Genomic DNA, 18,668 nt, shown 5'->3' with positions numbered 1-18,668 from the left:
TGTTAAATAGCAAAGGGCCAAGAATTGTTCCCTGTGGGACCCACTGCAAACACACCCACTCAGCGATGATTCCCTTCTTACAATTACATTTTGAGACCTATCATTAGCCTGTTTTTATCAATTTAATGTATGCCACATAGATTTTGGATCATTCTAGTTTCTTAATCAAAATGTCATGTGGTAACTTATTAAATGCCTTTCAGAACTCTACATATATTACAACAACACTATTACCATTATCAGCCAAACTTGTAATTTCATCAAAAAAAGATATCAAACATAAACTGATATTTGACATAAATAATATTACCCTCATTTAATTCTTTATTCATTGACTACCATATCAGCTGTTGCATTATTTTGCTCAGGATCAATGTTAGGCTGGCAGGTCTATAAATACCCAGCTCTTCCAACTGACCCTTTTAAAATATTGGCACAACTTTATCTCTCTTCCCGCCTTCTGGAACTTCCACAGTGTTCTTACTGAACTTCTTGAAAATCACCATAAATGGTCCAGAGGGCTCCTCAGCCAGCCCCTTTTAAACTTTTAGATGCAAGTTATCCAGACCTGTTGACCTGAGTTCTCTTGAAATGGAAAGAATTTCATCATCATCCGATATGAATACTTCATCTGTTTTTCCCCTCCAACAAAAATATTTATTGAACACTTCTGCTTATTTTGTATTATTATGGGCAATTCTACCATTTCCATCTCGCAATGGAGTAACCACTGTTCGGATTACTTTTGTTCCTAATACATTTTAACAAATCTCTGTTATTGTCCTTAACACTGCTGGCCATAAAGGTCTATTTGTATCCTTTTGCTTCCCTTATCAATTTTCTACAATTCATGTTTCTAATTTATATTCATTGCTATAAATGTCCCCTTTCTCCCATTTGTTTATATATATGTAAATTTTTTATAGCTTCTTTCACTTCCCCTCTAAGATAAGTTGGTTTTTTGATCAGTGAAGCCTTCTTTCTTGATTGTGGAATTGTGGCTTTTGGGGCATCTAGTAAAATATTTTCTTAAACAGTTCCCAATTATCATTTACATTCTTCCCTTCACCTTTTCACCTTTTCATTCTGTTGTGTTTTTGGTAAACAATTTAAAACCAAAACTTATATTTAAGCTGGATAGTTTTAAAATTTGAAATTATGATTTTTAGTTAAAAATCAAAACTGTGATTAAGATGACCCATCAAGCTTGCAATACAAAAAATCAAAAAGGTTTATATATATATATATATATATATATATATATATATATATATATATATATATATAGTAAATGAAAATACATGTTCTATGGACATTTTTAATGAAAATGTAACTTATTGGAAATTTATATACATAATGGAAAGTTCCATTTTTGAAAAATAGCCAATGTCAAAGAAAAAATATTTTACAGAAAATAAACTCTTGCTTTGCCACCAGCTTTGGCTGACCTAACTCTTTTTACCAAACTCCTCCCACATCCAAACCTCCCCATTCTTATGAGAATTCCTCCGCTACCTCAATTTACCTGGCTGATTTATCTGTTTAAATAGCCATTAATAGCAGGGCATCATTTAAGCTGATCAGTGAACAGTCTGGGCAGCTCTATACAGTCATTCACTCTAGCCTGCTCTCTTTTTTAAAAGTGAAAAGTCAATTTCCTCATGACCATATATGACAGTATATGTACAGAGCAGTTAACCACCCACGGACAAGGTTCTGTATACACAGCAATTAAAAACTGGCCCGTGCCAGCTGACTCAGGCTTGCAGGTCTTGGGCTAAGGGCTATTTAATAGCAGTGTAGATGTTTGTGCTCATGCTGGAGTCCAGGTGCTAGGATCCTGTGACGTGGGAGGGTCCCAGAGCTTGTGCTGCTGCCTGACCCTGAAGGTCTACACCACACTTAAACAGACCCTGAGCTCGAGCCCCTTAGCCGGAGTCAGCTGTCATAGGCCAGCTGCGGGTGTCTAACTATAGTGTGGACACACCCGTAGTGTGTACACACATACAAACTCTCACGACTTCCCTAAAACTCCATGTTGCAGTGTGCTCAAAACATGTGCAGAATTCTGCCAAAGTTTAGGGTGGAAACTTGTAGTGCTGCAAAATATTTAAAAAGCTTTAAAAGCTTTTATTTCTGTCAGTCTAATTCTTTGCATCAAGCACCGACTTTTTACTAGACCCTGATGGAGGAAACAGCCAAATTTGAAGAAGAAAAAAAGATTATAACAGCCTCGGGGTGATTCTTTATTTTAAGATCTGTCTGGGTCATAAACCTGCCTTTCACTTGATCTGGTTTTTATAATTGCAGCTCCTCAAAAAAAGAAGAGAATTAAAATGAATTTTAATGTTTAAATTGTCAGGACTCCAACTAGTTCCAGGAATATCTGACAGGTGGAGTTCGAATGAGAGCTAGATGACACCTCCCCCTCCCCCCAACCTGAGTTTTCTGTCTGAATTCCTCTCTTTCCCCCCCTCTTTAAAATGGTTTAATCTGAGCCAGCCCCTGCGCTAAGTATTTCACTGCTGAGATTGTTCTAGGACATCGTGATTTCCCAGAGAATTCTTAACGAGGGCCCTGTGCTTTGCGTGCGAGTGCAGTGATGAACAAGCCACCTGAATCAAGGATTAGTTCTCTAAACTGAATATCCGCGGGTAGCCGTGTCAGTCTATATCCACAAAAACAACAAGGAGGCTTATTCCCAAATAAATCTGTTAGTCTTTAAAGTGCCACCAGATTCCTTGTTGTTTCTCTAAGACAGTGGGTCTCAACTTTTTTTCATTTTCAAACGGAGGTGCGGACCCCTTTGGAAATCTTGTACATAGTCTGAGGATCCCCAGAGGTCTGCGGACCACAGGTTGAAAACCATGGTTCTATGGTAACAACAACCTTTCGCAGACTCCTTAGCCATAGTCTGCAGATCCCCAGGGGTCCACTGCTCTAAAATTCTCTGTGGTTCCAGCAGAGCCCACTGTTCCCTGAGCATGTTTATCTAAGTGACCCTTCAAGCTTCCCAAGGAACTGAGACAAATGTGCTCTTTACCCTTTGACTTTCTCACCTCAGACCAGTTGCCTATGGCCCATTGAGCAGGACAGAGGATATCCCTATTACAGGGCGCAGTGGCATCTGGCTTGGAGAGATGCTGACATTGTGTGTGCTGCAAAGCCCGTTGTTCATCCAGCCACACACTCTGAATGCAAAGGACTGTCCTCTTCATGAGCCCAGCTTCACCACAAGTGGCAGAGCATTTCTGCCACTCTCCAACCCACCACCTAGGAAAATGAAAGGGGAAAAGGTGGGAGCTGAAGTGAGCATTCACATTTGCAGGTTTGTTGTTAGTGACAGTGAAATATCTATCCTCCTTTTATAGCGAAACACTCAGCATTACAGAGATGTTCATGTCTCCACGTTCTGAGCTGGATTTCAAACACTCCAATCTGCGCAGGCATTGGGAGCCTGGAGTGTGGTTTAGGTGTAAAGACAGAAGCCATTTGCAAAGCAGAGGCTAGCTGGGTCTGCAGCAGCCTTTCCTGCTCTTCGGTCTAGAGGTCAGACGGGCCACTATAAAGGTAGGGGTCACTAGTGAAACTTGGCTCCTGATCAGGGTTTTGGATTTCAACCTCCCGAAAAGTACAGGGCATTGGGATTCAGGATCTGTTCTTGAGATTATCTGCAGTACTGTGTGGCATGAGTTGTTATCTATAGAGCAGCATGTGAGTTCATGGCCTTTCCAGCAAAGCCTTAACCCAGGGGAGCTCAGACCTGGATCCTCTTAACTTCCATTGACTTCAATAGGAATTAGGCACCTAAATACCTTTGAGGATCTGTCTACAGGCCCAAGCTGCAAATGCCTATTCACATGGACATCAGTGAGGCTCTGCATAGGAGCAAAAGGTCTCTTGTATGGATCCAGTTGCAGGACTGGGACCATAGTTCTTACCAGAGGCCAGGGTGGAGGGAATTGGATGCAGAATCATGGAGTCCAGTGGTCACTTTTATACAGACAGGCCAGCGCCCAGGCTGCGGTAGGTCAGTGTAGATCCGCTGACTTCAGATGCTAATTTGCACCTGCTGAGACACTGCACTCCCGCAGCCCCTCTGTTAAAGTAGTGAGAGCATCCGGGGCTGGGTGAATGAGAAGGTGGAAAAGCAAAGGAAAGCAAACCTGGCTGGGCAGGGCTCTTCGCTACACGTCCGCTGCTTGTCATCGGGTCGGGTCAATGAGTCACAGTACCGCTCCTCCACTAGCCCCGCCAGCTTTTCAACACAGTGCACAATCTGTCTCTGAACGCCTGGTGACAGAGAGAGGCAGCAAACACGGGTTTAGTTTGGCAAGCAGGGCCCTCACTGAAAATGGCTTTGGTGTGTCAAGAGCTGAGTGTTTGAGCTGCACACCTGCAGGTAGCTGTTACAATCAGCCCCCTTTATAGGAGGCTTGAGGCATGGAATGTTATAATTAAGTGGCCTTGGAATGAAATGATTTGGGCCTCAGGTCAGCAGATGTCAGGTTTAGATTGCAGCGCTCTGAGACACACATGCACAGCACATATCATAAAGTATTAACAACCAGTGCCTTTGTCTGAGATTTCCCTTCGTTAGCCATTCTGCTGGCAGCTCCCTCCCTCAACTCCTTAATTTAAATCAACCAAAAAAGTAGCCTATAAATAGTAAAAAATTAAAGATGATAATGCTGCTTATGTAGGAGGAATAAAATGAACTCCCCACAATAGATCCTTTAAAGTGGTAAGCTACAAAAACATCAGTTGGGCACTGGCATCGTGTGATTTTTATTCTCTTGTTTCAAGGTGCTTGGTCATTAAAAATCCATTGCTAACATGTTACAGGAAGCCCCCATATAATCTGACTTACTAAGAAGAAAAGAAAAAAAATCCTTAAAAATTAAATGACGTGAAAAGTCTGTTTCTGCAGAGTTTGTCCATGATGCCTGCCCAGAATCTTTCATACCGTTCATGAAACCACAAACGGTCACCTTTCTGCTCAGCAGCCACTTAATTTTGTCCCTCTCCCACTCATCTGCACTGGCATAGCTTGTCGGAGGAACAACGTTTGCATTGTCCATGGATGTGAAAAGGGCAGGAGGAAACCCAATACATGATATGTTATCACAATCTGATTTCTGGAACTGCACAGTGCTGGAAAAGAATCCTGGATACACATCTCTCACTGGTTGGTGCAGCGTAGAAGTGAAGGGTTAGAAAGAGTACCACTCCACCCAGGGCACCAAGTCTCTACTACACAAAACACACAGCAGGTAATGCAAGATTTTCCCCAGGGAAGCAGGATGTGTTATCTGTTTGGCCGGATGAAATAAATTCTTAGATTCTAACTTTAGATCCAATCTAGGGCACTCCAAGCAGAAACCTATAGATCAAGAGTAGAAAGATCTTGTAAATGTGTAGCTGTCAAAAAAAGAAAGAAAGAAAGAAAGAATAAAAGAAAGAAATGTGTCAGATTATATGTTGCCAACTCACTTTCAAAGCTCAGGGTGGTGAGGAAATAACACAGAATAAGCAAGGACATTTAAGTTCCTTGGTCCCTTGAATACAGTAGGTATTTAAACAAATCAAAGGTTGTTCAATAATGTAAAATGAATATAATTCGCCTCATTACACTTTAACCTTCACTCTGAGTGAAACTTCACATTCCACGTGTTCTTTTAATCCATTCCGAAAGAGCAAAGCATGCATTTCTCAGTCTAGCTGACTTTTCATCAAAGTGTAGGACTGGAAGGAACCTCGACAGGTCATCTAGGCTAGTCCCCTGCACTCCAGGCAGGACAAAGTATTGTATTTCAGTTTAAGGAAAACAAGGAAGAAAGAGCAAATATCAAGTCTCCAGGAGAGAATGAATACCTGTACACTGGCTCACTCTGTTAGTGGGTAGCTGCCCCACAGTTGTCTCTGCAGCAGTCAGAGAGGCCACTCTATTTTAAAGTTCCAGCACACAAAGAAGATGACTGCTACTCTCTTCTTTTAGCTGCACAAGTGCAGGTGTCGCTAATGGAAAAGCTCTCTGCAATGTGGTTTAGCAATCAGGTAAATTACATACAGCCTCTTCTGGCTGTGGGTGCATAAACGGACTCTCTCAATACCAAGCATTTCTGAACAGTAGAGACTCAGAAACAATGTAGGTAGCATGATCTATACATGCCACCATCTCCATCTGACCCCAGAGGAAAGGCTCATCATGTCATGCGTCTGGTGCAATAATAAGGATATTTCTGTAACATAGTGCAATTATGATAACAACTCCATTGGGGGAGTGCAAGTTTCCCTACATTAAATCCTGGTCCCACTGAAGTCAATGGGAGTTTTGCTTAATTTTTTGGACCCTCCAGCTTATTTTAACACAATTGTTTGCATGAACAAACATGTATCTATCCACTTACTCATAACCTTGACTAGCTAAAATAGGAAGCATCTGGTGAAAGGATAAGAAAGATCCCCTGCTGACTCTTCCTGCAATGGGCATGTTGTTCATTATTACCTATGACAACATTGTGTATGACAAACTTCATTTCCTTTCAATTATAAACAGTTGAAACACTAAAAAAAAACCACCAAAAAACCAGCTGTGAACCAATCTCTCTGCAGGTGGAGGGAGCTGCACCATTCGAGGAGCTGGAGGGTTTCTCAACTTGCAATCATGAATAGTTTTTGCTCCTCTGTACATATTGCCAATTGTAAGCAAGGCACTGCGCTACTCTGCACTGATTAGGCCTCAGCTGGAGTTGTGTGTCCAGTTCTGGGCGCCACGTTTCAGGAAGGATGTGGATGAATTGGAGAAACTCCAGAGAAGAGCAACAAAAATGATTAAAGGTCTAGAACACATGACTTGTGAGGGAAGATTGAAAAAATTGGGTTTGTTTAGTCTGGAGAAGAGAAGACTGAGAGGGGACATGATAACAGTTTTCAAGTACACAAAAGGTTGATATAAGGAGGAGGGAGAAAAATGTTTCTCCTTAACCTTTTAGGATAGGACAAGAAGCAATGGGCTTAAATTGCAGCAAGAGTGGTTTAGGTTGGACATTAAGAAAAACTTTCTAACCATCAGGGTGGTTAAGCACTGGATTAAATTGCCCAGGGAGTTGTGGAATCTCTATCACTGGAGATTTTAAAGAGCAGGCTAGGGATGGTCTGATAATACTTAGTCCTGCCACGAGTGCAGGGGACTGGACTAGATGACTTCTTGAGATCCCTTCCAGTCCTATCATTCCATGATTCTATGAACATCCACAACCCAAAACGGCACCAGCCTTTCCTCCAGCCATATTCTATTTCAAGCTCATGTCTGGTTTGTTGCCCACTGTCACCTCTAATACCCTCAGCCTCTTGACTTTCTAGGTGTCTCCCTTCTATCATGTCTAAGAGTTTGTAATTATTTCCCCCTAAATGGACAGTTTGCATGTTTCCTAGTTGAGTTTCAATTTATTATTTTTCTGCCAGCGCTTCGAATTCCTCTAAACTGGCTCAGAATCATTTTGCTGCTTCTATTTGTTGATGCAGAACTAACACACTCAAGAACATTGACTAGTTAGGTGTTTTTTTCCCTTATGAAAAATCTTTATGTTCAAAACTAGCTAAGGACCCCAGTGTCTCGCAGGTAAGCAGAGAGCTCAGCTTATCATGGGAGCTGTGTGCCAGCCCCCCGTGTATTGATGGATTTGCTAATCTCACCAATAAGCATTGACATACACCAGTGTGAAAGATGGTGTAAATTAGCACAGCTGCTGTGAGGTGACCGGTGCTCTGCTGAGTTACACCAGATGAGCACCCCTCACTCAGTCACCTACACTAGATTCTTCATGCAGCCTTGGTCGCCTCTGAAATGACAAAGGCCATGGTTCCCACAGTAAATGCTTGTTAGGCCCAGAACACACTCCATAAACTGCAGGTTACAAGAAAAATAAAAATCCCCAGTTCAGCACCTGCTTGCTTTGTCCCCCTGGAGGTAACAAAACCTGGCCTGACGCACAGATTTCATTTCCTCGAGGGGGTGACCTTTGCCCTACAGAGCTGGACCAGTGAATTTAATAGGATCACAAGATGGTGTCACACTGTTTGCACAAGCAGTCCCATTAACAGCATGGCTGGCTTACCCTCTAACCTTAACCTCTTTCCTTAGGTGGGAAAGAGACTAATACAGACTAACACGGCTGCTACTCTGAAACCTGGGAAAGAGAGTAATTCATTACTACATGGGAACTAAAACAGAATGTACTGCAAGGTACAAGGGTCTGAAATTACTAGCAGGCGAGCATATTGTTTCAGAAATGTCACTATCAATTATCAGAGGGGTAGCTGTGTTAATCTGTAGCCACAAAAAAAAAATGAGGAGTCCGGTGGCACCTTAAAGACTAACAGATTTATTTGGGGATAAGCTTTCATGGGTAAAAAACCCCGCACTTCTTCAGATGTATGGAGTGAAAATTACAGATACAGGCATAAATATATTGGCACATATTATGCCTGTATCTGTAATTTTCACTCCATGCACCTGAAGAAGTGGGTTTTTTGCCCACGAAAGCTTATGCCCAAATAAACCTGTTAGTCTTTAAGGTGCCACCGGACTCCTCACTGTTTATCAATGTACATGTTCCTTTCAGCCCCTTTTCCCAGAAGCTACTAGAGCCAGAAAGGAACATGCTTTCGGACATGGAGACACTTCCTTGGTGTAAAAGAATAAATAAATCAGCAGTTCACTGTGCTGAGACCAACCAGGGCTTTGGAGCCTTTCTGAGAAAGGCCTGGAGTACAGAACAGACAGGTGGGCAGGACAAAATGCTGGTAAAAGTTGAAATGATCAATACACATTGCAGGGAATGTTGTCATGCCCTTGTAGTGGCTGGTCATTTTCTGCTAGGTAAATTCAGGGTGTAGAAATGGACCCAGGACTCTAGTGTTTGAATCAGTGCAGCCAGGGTTGATGATGGAAGCGAGGGATCTGGGAAGCACAAAGAAAGAGGAAGCACCATTTGCCACCTGCACTGGGTTGATAAGAAGTGGGTTAGATGTTCTGCAGGTGTAGCTATAGGGTGGACAGTTAAGAAGAGTAAGGTGAAAATGACGGGTTTTAGTGATCACAGGTGAGAACAACAGACCAGTAAATAACTCCTCTGTGTTTCTATAGCACCTTCCATTTGAGGAGCTCAAAGCACTTTACAAACACTAATCAATGGAGTCTCCAAAGACCTTTTAGTGGGTGTGATTATTAGCTCCATCCTCCAGACAGGGAACCTGAGGTTCAAGAAGGTTAAGTGATTTGTCCCAGAGCTGGGAACAGACACCAGGTCTCTTGACTCCCACTTCTGCCCTTGAACCACAGGCTCATCCTTCCTCTCTTCCTGTCTACGCTGTGAGTAGAAATGATGTCATCAGAAAAGCGCTAGCTTGTCAAACCACTGAACTGCAGGGTAGAGATTAAACCACGTCAAGAACTGTTGCTGGACTCCAATAAACTTTGGCAAGGCCAGGTTACCTTAATCTCAACTAACTGCAATGAACCTTATGGGCCTTCTGTATGCCACAATGGCTGATGATCTATCTCTGTGTTTAAACAGTTCAGAGCAACAAGCCTGGTATAAAACAGATGTGTTATCTTTGCTAGCAAGTTGCAGCCATTGCCACATTCACTTGGTGATGCCTCAGTGCTGGTATTTCTGGACTCTGACTTGTGCCTTTCATCTCATATATACTGGCCTGTGGCATCGCTGGATGAATTAAGCAGGGAAGAGAGGCAGTGAATAGCTTCTTTGGACAGGCAGATGTTTTATACTCAACAGCGACAGAAAAAAAAATGCAGAAAAATTATCTCCCTCAGCGAAGAGTCCAGTGGAATTTACTAGGGACGAACCCAACAAGGGTCTATAGAAATTATGCTAAGTACATACAGGGCCAGGTCCTCAATGTGTGTAAATAGGTGTAGCTCCACCGACCGACAATGAAGCACTGCTGATTTACACTGGTGGGTGGGCCACAGACTTTTAATAGAGAATTATACTGTGTCCTTTCGATCAGTTTTTGAACCATCCTAAAAGAGAGTGAAATAATAAATAATAATAATAATCCCCAGCTCTTAGCTAGCACTTTTCATCAGCAGAGCTCAAAGCATTTTACAAATTATCATGTCAGCATCATTATCATGATTTACATGTGACAGATGGAGAAACTGAGGCACAGAGCAGGGCCGTGACTTGCTCAAGGTCATCCAGCAGGCCAGCAACAGAGCCAGGAAAGAACCCAAGTATTAATAAATTCTATAGGGTGGTTCAGAGAACCTACAGAAAGGCTGTTGTTTTCCACTACATTTCCTAGAGTTTTTCCATGCATGTGGGATGAAAACTTAGTGGGGTGTTAGAAGATGTTCTGGGCTAGATTTTGCTCTGGAGGCCCATCCAGCTGAAGGGGTATTTCATGCACAAAGCCTCCAGGAGAGCCAGGAGAATCTGGTTTCTGGCTTGTTGTTTGAGAGGGTGCAGCTATGCTTTCCCTGGGAGGGCCCAGCTCAACGAACCTTAGCTGGGCAGAGCTAATCCCCTTGCTTTAAGCTCCCTCTGTTCCTCTTGGGGGGGGGGGGGGAATTTAGGGCTAGCAGTGGTATTAGACTCATGTCATTGTGCTGCCAGAATGCAAGGGCTGGCATGGCCCCTGTCCCCAGCTCATGGGAGGGGTTGGAGAAAGCAGAAGGTGCCTCTGAGCTATACAGTTCTGCACAGAGGTGAGGTATGAGTGAGCCCTAGATATTCGTATTATTTATCATTAATCATGTTTACTACAGTAGTGCCTATGGGTTAACCAAGAACAGGGCCCTGTTGAGCGGAAATGGCAGTGATTCTCAAAGGAGCGCTTCAATTGTATAGCCTGCCTCGGAGTCTCCAAATAAACCATCCCAGCGTAAGACACCTACCGCAAGCCTACTGTAAGCAGTGGACTTTACCACTGTCCGAGTCGGGGTGGAAGATCTCACCCACGTGTCTGCTGTGAAACGCTAGCCCCCTCTAGTAGTACTGTTGTTACAGCTGAGCTGAGTGGAAACCATCAGTACCCCACACTCCCTGATTCTGGTGAGCTGCTGCAGTGTTTGACTGTGCACAGGGCTTGCTCTTTGGTTTTGCTGTGGCTAGGGCCTATCTACAAGCTGTCAAAAGCATCCAAGATTCCCTGCAAATAAGGAAGAGATGTGGAGACTTGTTTAGTGTTCGAATGACAACCATACTCCAGGGACCCACTAGCATGCAGCCCTGACATCTCCCAGTTGGCGGGCTGGTAGCCTGCATCTGTGATTGGATATCGTTTTTTACAGCTGTACTTTTGGCAACAGTCTCAAAAAAAAAAAATTTTTGACTGGCAAGAAACCAGCTCTTGATCTTTTGACACTCTCAGCGAATGGCTAAATCATCTGATCGAGCATCCTGCGTCCATTTGGCAGCACTGGTGGGGAGATGCAGCTAAGGATGACCTCACGTTCCACAAGCTGATTTGATACTTTTTTTTTTTTTTAAATTCTTGCAGCACGCACTTCTGCCGTGACTGTGGAGAGCTGTAACTAATGATAAAACCAAGATGCTGTGAAGTAAGGAGGCAGAGGGAATTCCTGGACTCTGCTGAGAAGAGGAAACTCCCAGACCACTGGGCTCAGCTTCGTCAGTGAGGATTTTCGAAGGGTATTTGGCGCTTGTGAAATGTGTGAGGTTGGCAGCCCTGGTGCCTGAAGGCCTGTTTATTTACAGGACAAGCACAGCACAAGCTTTCCCACAACACTGTGCTCTGAACCTGAGCTGCAGGGGCCTTGTCCAGACGAGGGGAATTTTGCACCAATTGTTGCTCTCAGCCCCCTTACTATGTGGCATGATGCTTCCAGCATCACGGTGGGTAGAGGAGAGCCCTGGCTGCCATCAGACTGCTGTTCCTGCTCCTGTGTGGGTGGTGGTGGTGTGGTGGGCAGCAGCACAGCCCCCTAAAATGCCAGCCAGAGCAGCTGACATGCTCAAGCCAAGTGGGAAATAAGCTATGCTGGGAGTATGACTGATGCAGCTTCCCCCCATGCAGCAAGGGAAAGGAATGGACAGACCTGTAACTCCGAGGGCAAACGGTGACACTGCAGCTTAGCCCTATTGCATTAGATGATAGTAGTAAATGCCCTCCCAGACCGCTCCCCCATGGAAATCAATGGGCCTGATTCCGATTTCACACCACTTTTACATCTCCATTGACTTCAACAGAGTGACTCCTGATTCACTCTGGTGTAAATAGGATCAGGATCAACTCAGTGGGGCAGGTTGGGTAGCTGTGACTCTGTCTGACCATCTTATTTCCTCTTCCATCTATTTTGAAACATGATAAATTAAAACAAACAAGTAAATCCCAAAGTGAAACGGATTATAAATAAAAATGAGTGAGCTAACTTCTCTCTTTCTCATCTCGATCCTTCATCACACAGCAGTGGGCTATTCGAGGTACTAGTCCCAACCAAGTGTAGATCCAGTGTAAAAATTTAGGAGTTTGAGATGTGCCATGAACCCTCATGTTTCAGGGCATATGCCAACCTCTAACCATTGGGGGCTAGGTGGAAACGTTCTCTGGGGATAAGTTATTACGGATCTACTCAGTGCAGAGTTTCTTTGGCTGAAACAGCTGGCGCAGGCCACTAGGTTACATTAAGAATTAGGAGTTGTAGGGATAAAGTTTTCTCAGATGGCAAAAGCATCTTTGGACTGCTGGAAATGTAATCTGCCTTATGACTGTGTGTGTGTGTGTATTACCCGCCAACCCTGCTCCAGTTAAGGATAATGGCAAACATCTCCCATGAACTTCAGTGGGAGCAAAGATTGGGCCCCTTTATCTTTACATACTTGGGTCAGATACTTTATTTTTTACATTTATTTAAAAAGAGAAATGACCACTTGGAAGTTCCAAAAATATTTACAAGATGTGTGCCTAATGCCGTGTGAGATTGCTGTCCATACATCTCAAGGTACCAATCTCAGGGGAGCTATAAGAGATGGCTATGCAGACTTTTTAAACATTCTCAACTGATTACAAGAACAATTCAGTTAGAAACAGGTTTCTTAGAACCCACTGCAGGACAGGAAAAAATGTTTCTTTGGAGAATGAAGGTGCCTTGGTGCGTAAAACATAAAATTCAGTTAAAAGAATGAAATAGGTGAGCGCCCTGACATAGCTGATCATTAAGGCAGGTTTTAATATGTCCTTTCAAAATAAAGAATGTGTCCTAGGCAGCGTTTCAGCTTCTAATGACTTTCCACAGGGATTAGTGGACACACTAATGCTGTGTGTGTGAAGGACAAAGAGGAAAATCATGTAAGATTTTCCACAAACTTTCCATGTACCCAGGTCACTAAATCTCTCTCTCTCTCTCTGAGCAGTGGGAAATACTGACCATAATAATAATGTAATATAATCCTGAATGGCTTCTGAATAAGGCCATCAGCAGTGCAGCGCTGGCTCCTACATTTGCAAACTGTGCACTCAAGTGTGAGCCTCTCTGCAAGGCAGCTACACAAAACCAAAGTTTTACATTCAGCTGCTAGACCACAGTTCTCATAATAGCCCCATGCTATGTCGCCGCTCACCCTCAAAACCAATGAGAAAGGAAGATAATATGTCATTATAAAGCCAAAACCAAAACAAGAGGCAGATTCTTCTCATTTCTGTTTATGGAGTAAAATCAAAACAAAGTGTTCTGCTGCCTCTGAGAAGCTGGCGAGGAGATAGAGGACCACACACGTTTACACACCTCAAAAGCTTCAACCTCCCAAGGGAGCCATGGGATCATAGGAAAGAAATCTAAAGTTCAAAGACATGTAGCAATGTATATGCCTCTCTGCTGTATCTCTGTAACAAACACTTGAAAGTTTAACCTTCCTCATATTGGACAAGTGGTTCTGTAAAACTCACAGACAGCTGTACACCCCTTAGCCTCCCACTCTTCTAACTGTCAAATAAATTGTCTCCATTATTCTTCCAGTTTGGAAACTCACTGAGACTTGTAGTTTACTTGCAGCCTGACCAAGTGTCATTAATTAACATTGCAAAATGTACATTGGCAGTGCTGGAGCTGTATTTGTCCCAGGATATGAGAGAGACAAAGTAGGAGAGGTAATATCTTTTACTGGACCAACTTCTGTTGGTGGAAGGGACAAGCTTTAGACCTTCAAAGAACTCTTCTTCAGGTCTACGGAAGGAAAACAGAGTGTCTGAGCTAAATACAAGTTGGGACAGATTGTCAAGCATAAGAGGTTTACACATGCTATAAGAGACCATTTAAATTTAAAATGAAGTGGGCAATTAAGGGTTAGTAAACAGTGGGGTGTGTTACAAAGTGTTGTGATGAGCCATACAATCAGGGTCTCTGCTGAGTCCATGGTTTATAGTGTCTAGCAGAGTTGTGAATTTAAGTTCCCAGGCTTGGCTTTGGAGGGTATTGTGTGGGTTCCCTTGGAGGACGAGGAGTGAAAGGTCAGATGAGGGGTGATTGCTTTGACTGGGTGACAGGGTGTTTGGGAGCTAGCTCTTTGGGAGCGGGTCCTGGTCTGGACCCCAGAGCAGATGGTGGGACTGGGGTCTCCTGCCAGTTAGAGGGGGTGTGGAGCCCAGCAGGCTGAGCTGAAGCCTGGCTGAGGAAAAGCCCCAGTAAGGGTGGAAGAATTTTTGTTTCCGTGAGAGACATTTTTAGACTTTTAGTTTGGGACAACTGGGCCCTGGAAAGATGGTGTCCCGGCTGCAGGGCCGAGTTACTATGCAGAGACACAGTCCAGGTGTTGGCATGACCATTGGCAGGGGGCACTAGCTCAGTGAGAAAGCTGTGATGTCTGGCTGCGAGAGGGCACCTCATGGTGAGTAGCCCATTACACACATCCTGAAACAGGCTGTTGAAGCAGACAGACTGATCACCAGGGAGGAGGAGGAGGAGAGCATAGGAGAAAGCTGTGGAGGGAATGGCGAATCATGGATATAGATCAAGAAAGAGTATGAGCCTTGCCCTGCATGCTTCAGGGATCTGCTGGGATGAGGCATTTCCATGGAATCTCTCAAATCTGATCCTCTGTGAGATGCTTGAAATTGTTTTTTTAAAATAGTGTTGTGCAAACCCAAATACAGGCAATTTTATGTTTTTTCAACTTCTCTAAAACTCTTTTGTCTGAATCAACCAGAAGGCCCTGAAACCTCCAGGCAACCAGCATGGTAACAGGACACCAAGTTAAGAGGAAAAAGCTGATAAAGTGCAGACTCCAAGCGCCTGAGCTCCGCAGGGGGTCTGGTCTGGATATTTATGACCCAAGCAGCTGTTTCTGTGTTAGAAACCCACTGAAACCTAAGGCCAAAGAGTTTCTAAGACAAATGTCAGCAAACTGTTCTGATGTGTATTTCCTAGGTTGTGATGTAAAATGTGGCACAAATGAATTATTTTGTTTTGTTCCCTTTAAACATGATGTTTATAGAGATTTGGCCAGAACCGGCATGTTTCAGACCTATTTACTGGGGAGGTTACACTGTACCCACGACAGGTTTCAGAGTAGCAGCTGTGTTAGTCTGTATTCACAAAAAGAAAAGGAGTACTTGTTGCACCTTAGAGACTAACAAATTTATCTGAGCATAAGCTTTCGTGAGCTACAGCTCACTTCATCGGATGCATTCGGTGGAAAATACATTGGGGAGATTTATATACATACACAGAGAACATGAAGCAATGGGTTTTATCATACACACTGTAAGGAGAGTGATCACTTAAGATGAGCCATCACCAGCAGGAGGGGGGGGGAGGAGGAAAACCTTTCACAGTGACAAGCAAGGTGGGCCATTTCCAGCAATTAACAAGAACATCTGAGGAACAGTGGGGGGTGGGGAGGGTGGGGGGAGAAATAACATGAAGAAATAGTTTTACTTTGTGTAATGACTCATCCACTCCCAGTCTCTATTCAAGTCTAAGTTAATTGTATCCAGTTTGCAAATTAATTCCAATTCAGCAGTCTCTCACTGGAACTTTAGACCGATTCTGGTACCTTAACTTTGATGCATCCGATGAAGTGAGCTGTAGCTCACGAAAGCTTATGCTCTAATAAATTTGTTAGTCTCTAAGGTGCCACAAGTACTCCTTTTCTTTTTGCGAATACAGACTAACACGGCTGCTACTCTGAAACCTGTGATTAACTTTGATGGTAACCCCTAATGATTATGACAATATTTTAGCATCATACAGATCTGATCAGTGGACTAGTTAATAAAACTGATTTCAGATGGGATGTGCTGTACCAGAACTCTTTGGTTTCTATATGCGTAGAATACTTTACAAAAATCACCTCTATTCCACCACTGTTCATTAGACGTTCTTGTCAACTGCTGGAAATGGCCCACCTTGATTATCACTACAAAAGATTCCCCCCCCCCGCTTTCCTGCTGGTAATAGCTCACCTTAAGTGATCACTCTGGTTACAGTGTGTATGGTAACACCCATTGTTTCATGTTCTCTATGTATATAAATCTCCCCACTGTATTTTCCACTGAATGCATCCGATGAAGTGAGCTGTAGCTCACGAAAGCTTATGCTCAAATAAATTTGTTAGTCTCTAGGTGCCACAAGTACTCCTTTTCTTTTTGCGAATACAGACTTAACACGGCTGCTACTCTGAAACCTATTGTAAAGTAGTGTGTGAGAGCAAAGCTACTGGTTTTAAGTGTATAAGGTCGACATGAAAAGGATGACAAACTTACCTGTCCCACATGTGGCAGTGCACTTAGTCCAGGAGCCGTATCGCCAGAAAAACTCTGCGGGCTGAATCTCATTCTCATGGTCAGACTCCCTTCGGATAGTGTACTGGTATCGAACCCCTGGGTTCGTCTCCTGGAACAACAGCTGTGAGGAGACAATCAAACCAAGTCACAGCTCATTCAGCAATTTCTGTTGGCATTGATTGGGCTTTTCGGCATCTAGTATAGGTCAAGACATTGCTAAGCAGCAGCATAACATACACAAACATACTTGCATGTGATACAGTGATCTGGAGAAGACTGGAGAGAGTATTGTTCAATACACAAGGCCCTTAGGGGTTGTCTACACAGCAAAGACAAATCTGCGGCTGGATGTGCCGGCTGACTTGGACTCATGGAGTCATGCTGTCGGACTGTTTCCTTGCCATGTAATCTTCTGAGCTCAGGCTGGAGCACGAGCTCTAGGCCCCTGCAGCGTGGGAGGGTCTTTAAATGCTGAAAAGCTCAACCAGAACACACCGATTCTGGGTCAATTTTAGTGCCAATACTTTGAGCAGAGCTACTTCATTGACACTGGGTGTACATGAACTAGGGTGACCAGATGTCCTAATATTATCGGGACCATCCCGCCATTAGAGGCTTTGTCCTATATACACAACTATTACACCCCCCCCCAAAAAAAGGTGTCCTGATTTTTCCCACTTACTATCTGGTAACCCTAACATGAACTCAGAATCTGACCTTTAGCCTCTTGTTCAGGGGATTACTGGCAACAAATCTGACATTACTCTAGAGATGTCATTCCCTGGCTGATTCAACTGCAGCAGTGAAGGAAATGAGGAGGTGGGCCTGGATAATTCATAATTATCGGTTCGAAGGCCAGGAGGAACCATTGTGATTATCTAGTTTGATCTCATCTATAGCTCGGGCCATATAATTTACCCAGCTGGCCAAGTGTAGCAAACTTATTATACATTAAAAAGAAAAGGAGGACTTGTGGCACCTTAGAGACTAACAAAGTTATTTGAGCATAAGCTTTCATGAGCTTATTCTCAAATAAATGTGTTAGTCTCTAAGGTGCCTGTCATAAATATAAAGGGAAGGGTAAACACCTTTAAAATCCCTCCTGGCCAGAGGAAAAACCCTTTCACCTGTAAAGGGTTAAGAAGCTAGGATAACCTCACTGGCACTGACCAAAATGACCAATGAGGAGACAAGATACTATCAAAGCTGGAGGGGGGGAAAACAAAGGGCCTCTCTGTCTGTGTGCTGCTTTTCCCGGGACCAGAGCAGGAATGCAGGTCAGAACTCCTGTAAATGGCTAATAAGCAATCTAGTTAGATATGCATTAGATTCTGTTTTGTTTAAATGGCTGATAAAATAAGTTGTACTGAATGGAATGTATATTCCTGTTTTTGTGTCTTTTTGTAACTTAAGGTTTTGCCTAGAGGGATTCTCTATGTTTTCGCAATAAGAAAAGGAGTACTTTTGGCACCTTAGAGACTAACAAATTTATTTGAGCATAAGCTTTCATGAGCTACAGCTCACTTCATCAAATGCATCCGAAGAAGTGAGCTGTAGCTCACAAAAGCTTATGCTCAAATAAATTTGTTAGTCTCTAAGGTGCCACAAGTACTCCTTTTCTTTTTGCGAATACAGACTAACATGGTTGCTATTCTGAAACCTGTCTGTATATTTTGAATCTGATTACCCTGTAAGGTGTTTACCATCCTGATTTTACAGAGGTGATTCTTTTACTTTTTCTTCAATTAAAATTCTTCTTTTAAGAACCTGATTGCTTTTTTCATTGTTCTTAAGATCCAAGGTTTTGGGTCTGTGTTCACCTATGCAAATTGGTGAGGATTTTTATCAAGCCTTCCCCAGGAATGGGGGTGCAGGGTTTGGGAGGATTTTGGGGG

General features: G+C 43.3%; 1 protein-coding gene across 10 annotated transcripts in view; it reads right to left on the bottom strand.

Moving 5' to 3' along the window:
• Positions 1–18,668, bottom strand: part of ADAMTS7 (ADAM metallopeptidase with thrombospondin type 1 motif 7) — a 142,924-nt gene that overhangs the window by 54,762 nt on the left and 69,494 nt on the right. For 9 of the 10 annotated variants that reach the window (XM_043493474.1, XM_043493473.1, XM_043493476.1 and 6 more), the window contains 3 exons: positions 16,753–16,894; positions 4,167–4,293; positions 3,060–3,273 (listed from right to left, as the gene is read on the bottom strand). In XM_043493474.1, the coding sequence (XP_043349409.1) occupies positions 3,060–3,273; positions 4,167–4,293; positions 16,753–16,894 (483 nt within the window). The remainder of the gene's footprint in view (positions 1–3,059; positions 3,274–4,166; positions 4,294–16,752; positions 16,895–18,668) is intronic. The other variant, XM_043493480.1, reaches the window with a different exon arrangement.

This window comes from Dermochelys coriacea, chromosome 10, assembly GCF_009764565.3.
Source record: "Dermochelys coriacea isolate rDerCor1 chromosome 10, rDerCor1.pri.v4, whole genome shotgun sequence".
In the NCBI taxonomy this organism is placed as follows: domain Eukaryota; kingdom Metazoa; phylum Chordata; order Testudines; family Dermochelyidae; genus Dermochelys; species Dermochelys coriacea.
The sequence above is the reverse complement of the archived record's forward strand: the minus strand, read 5'-3'. Positions and strand labels throughout refer to the sequence as shown.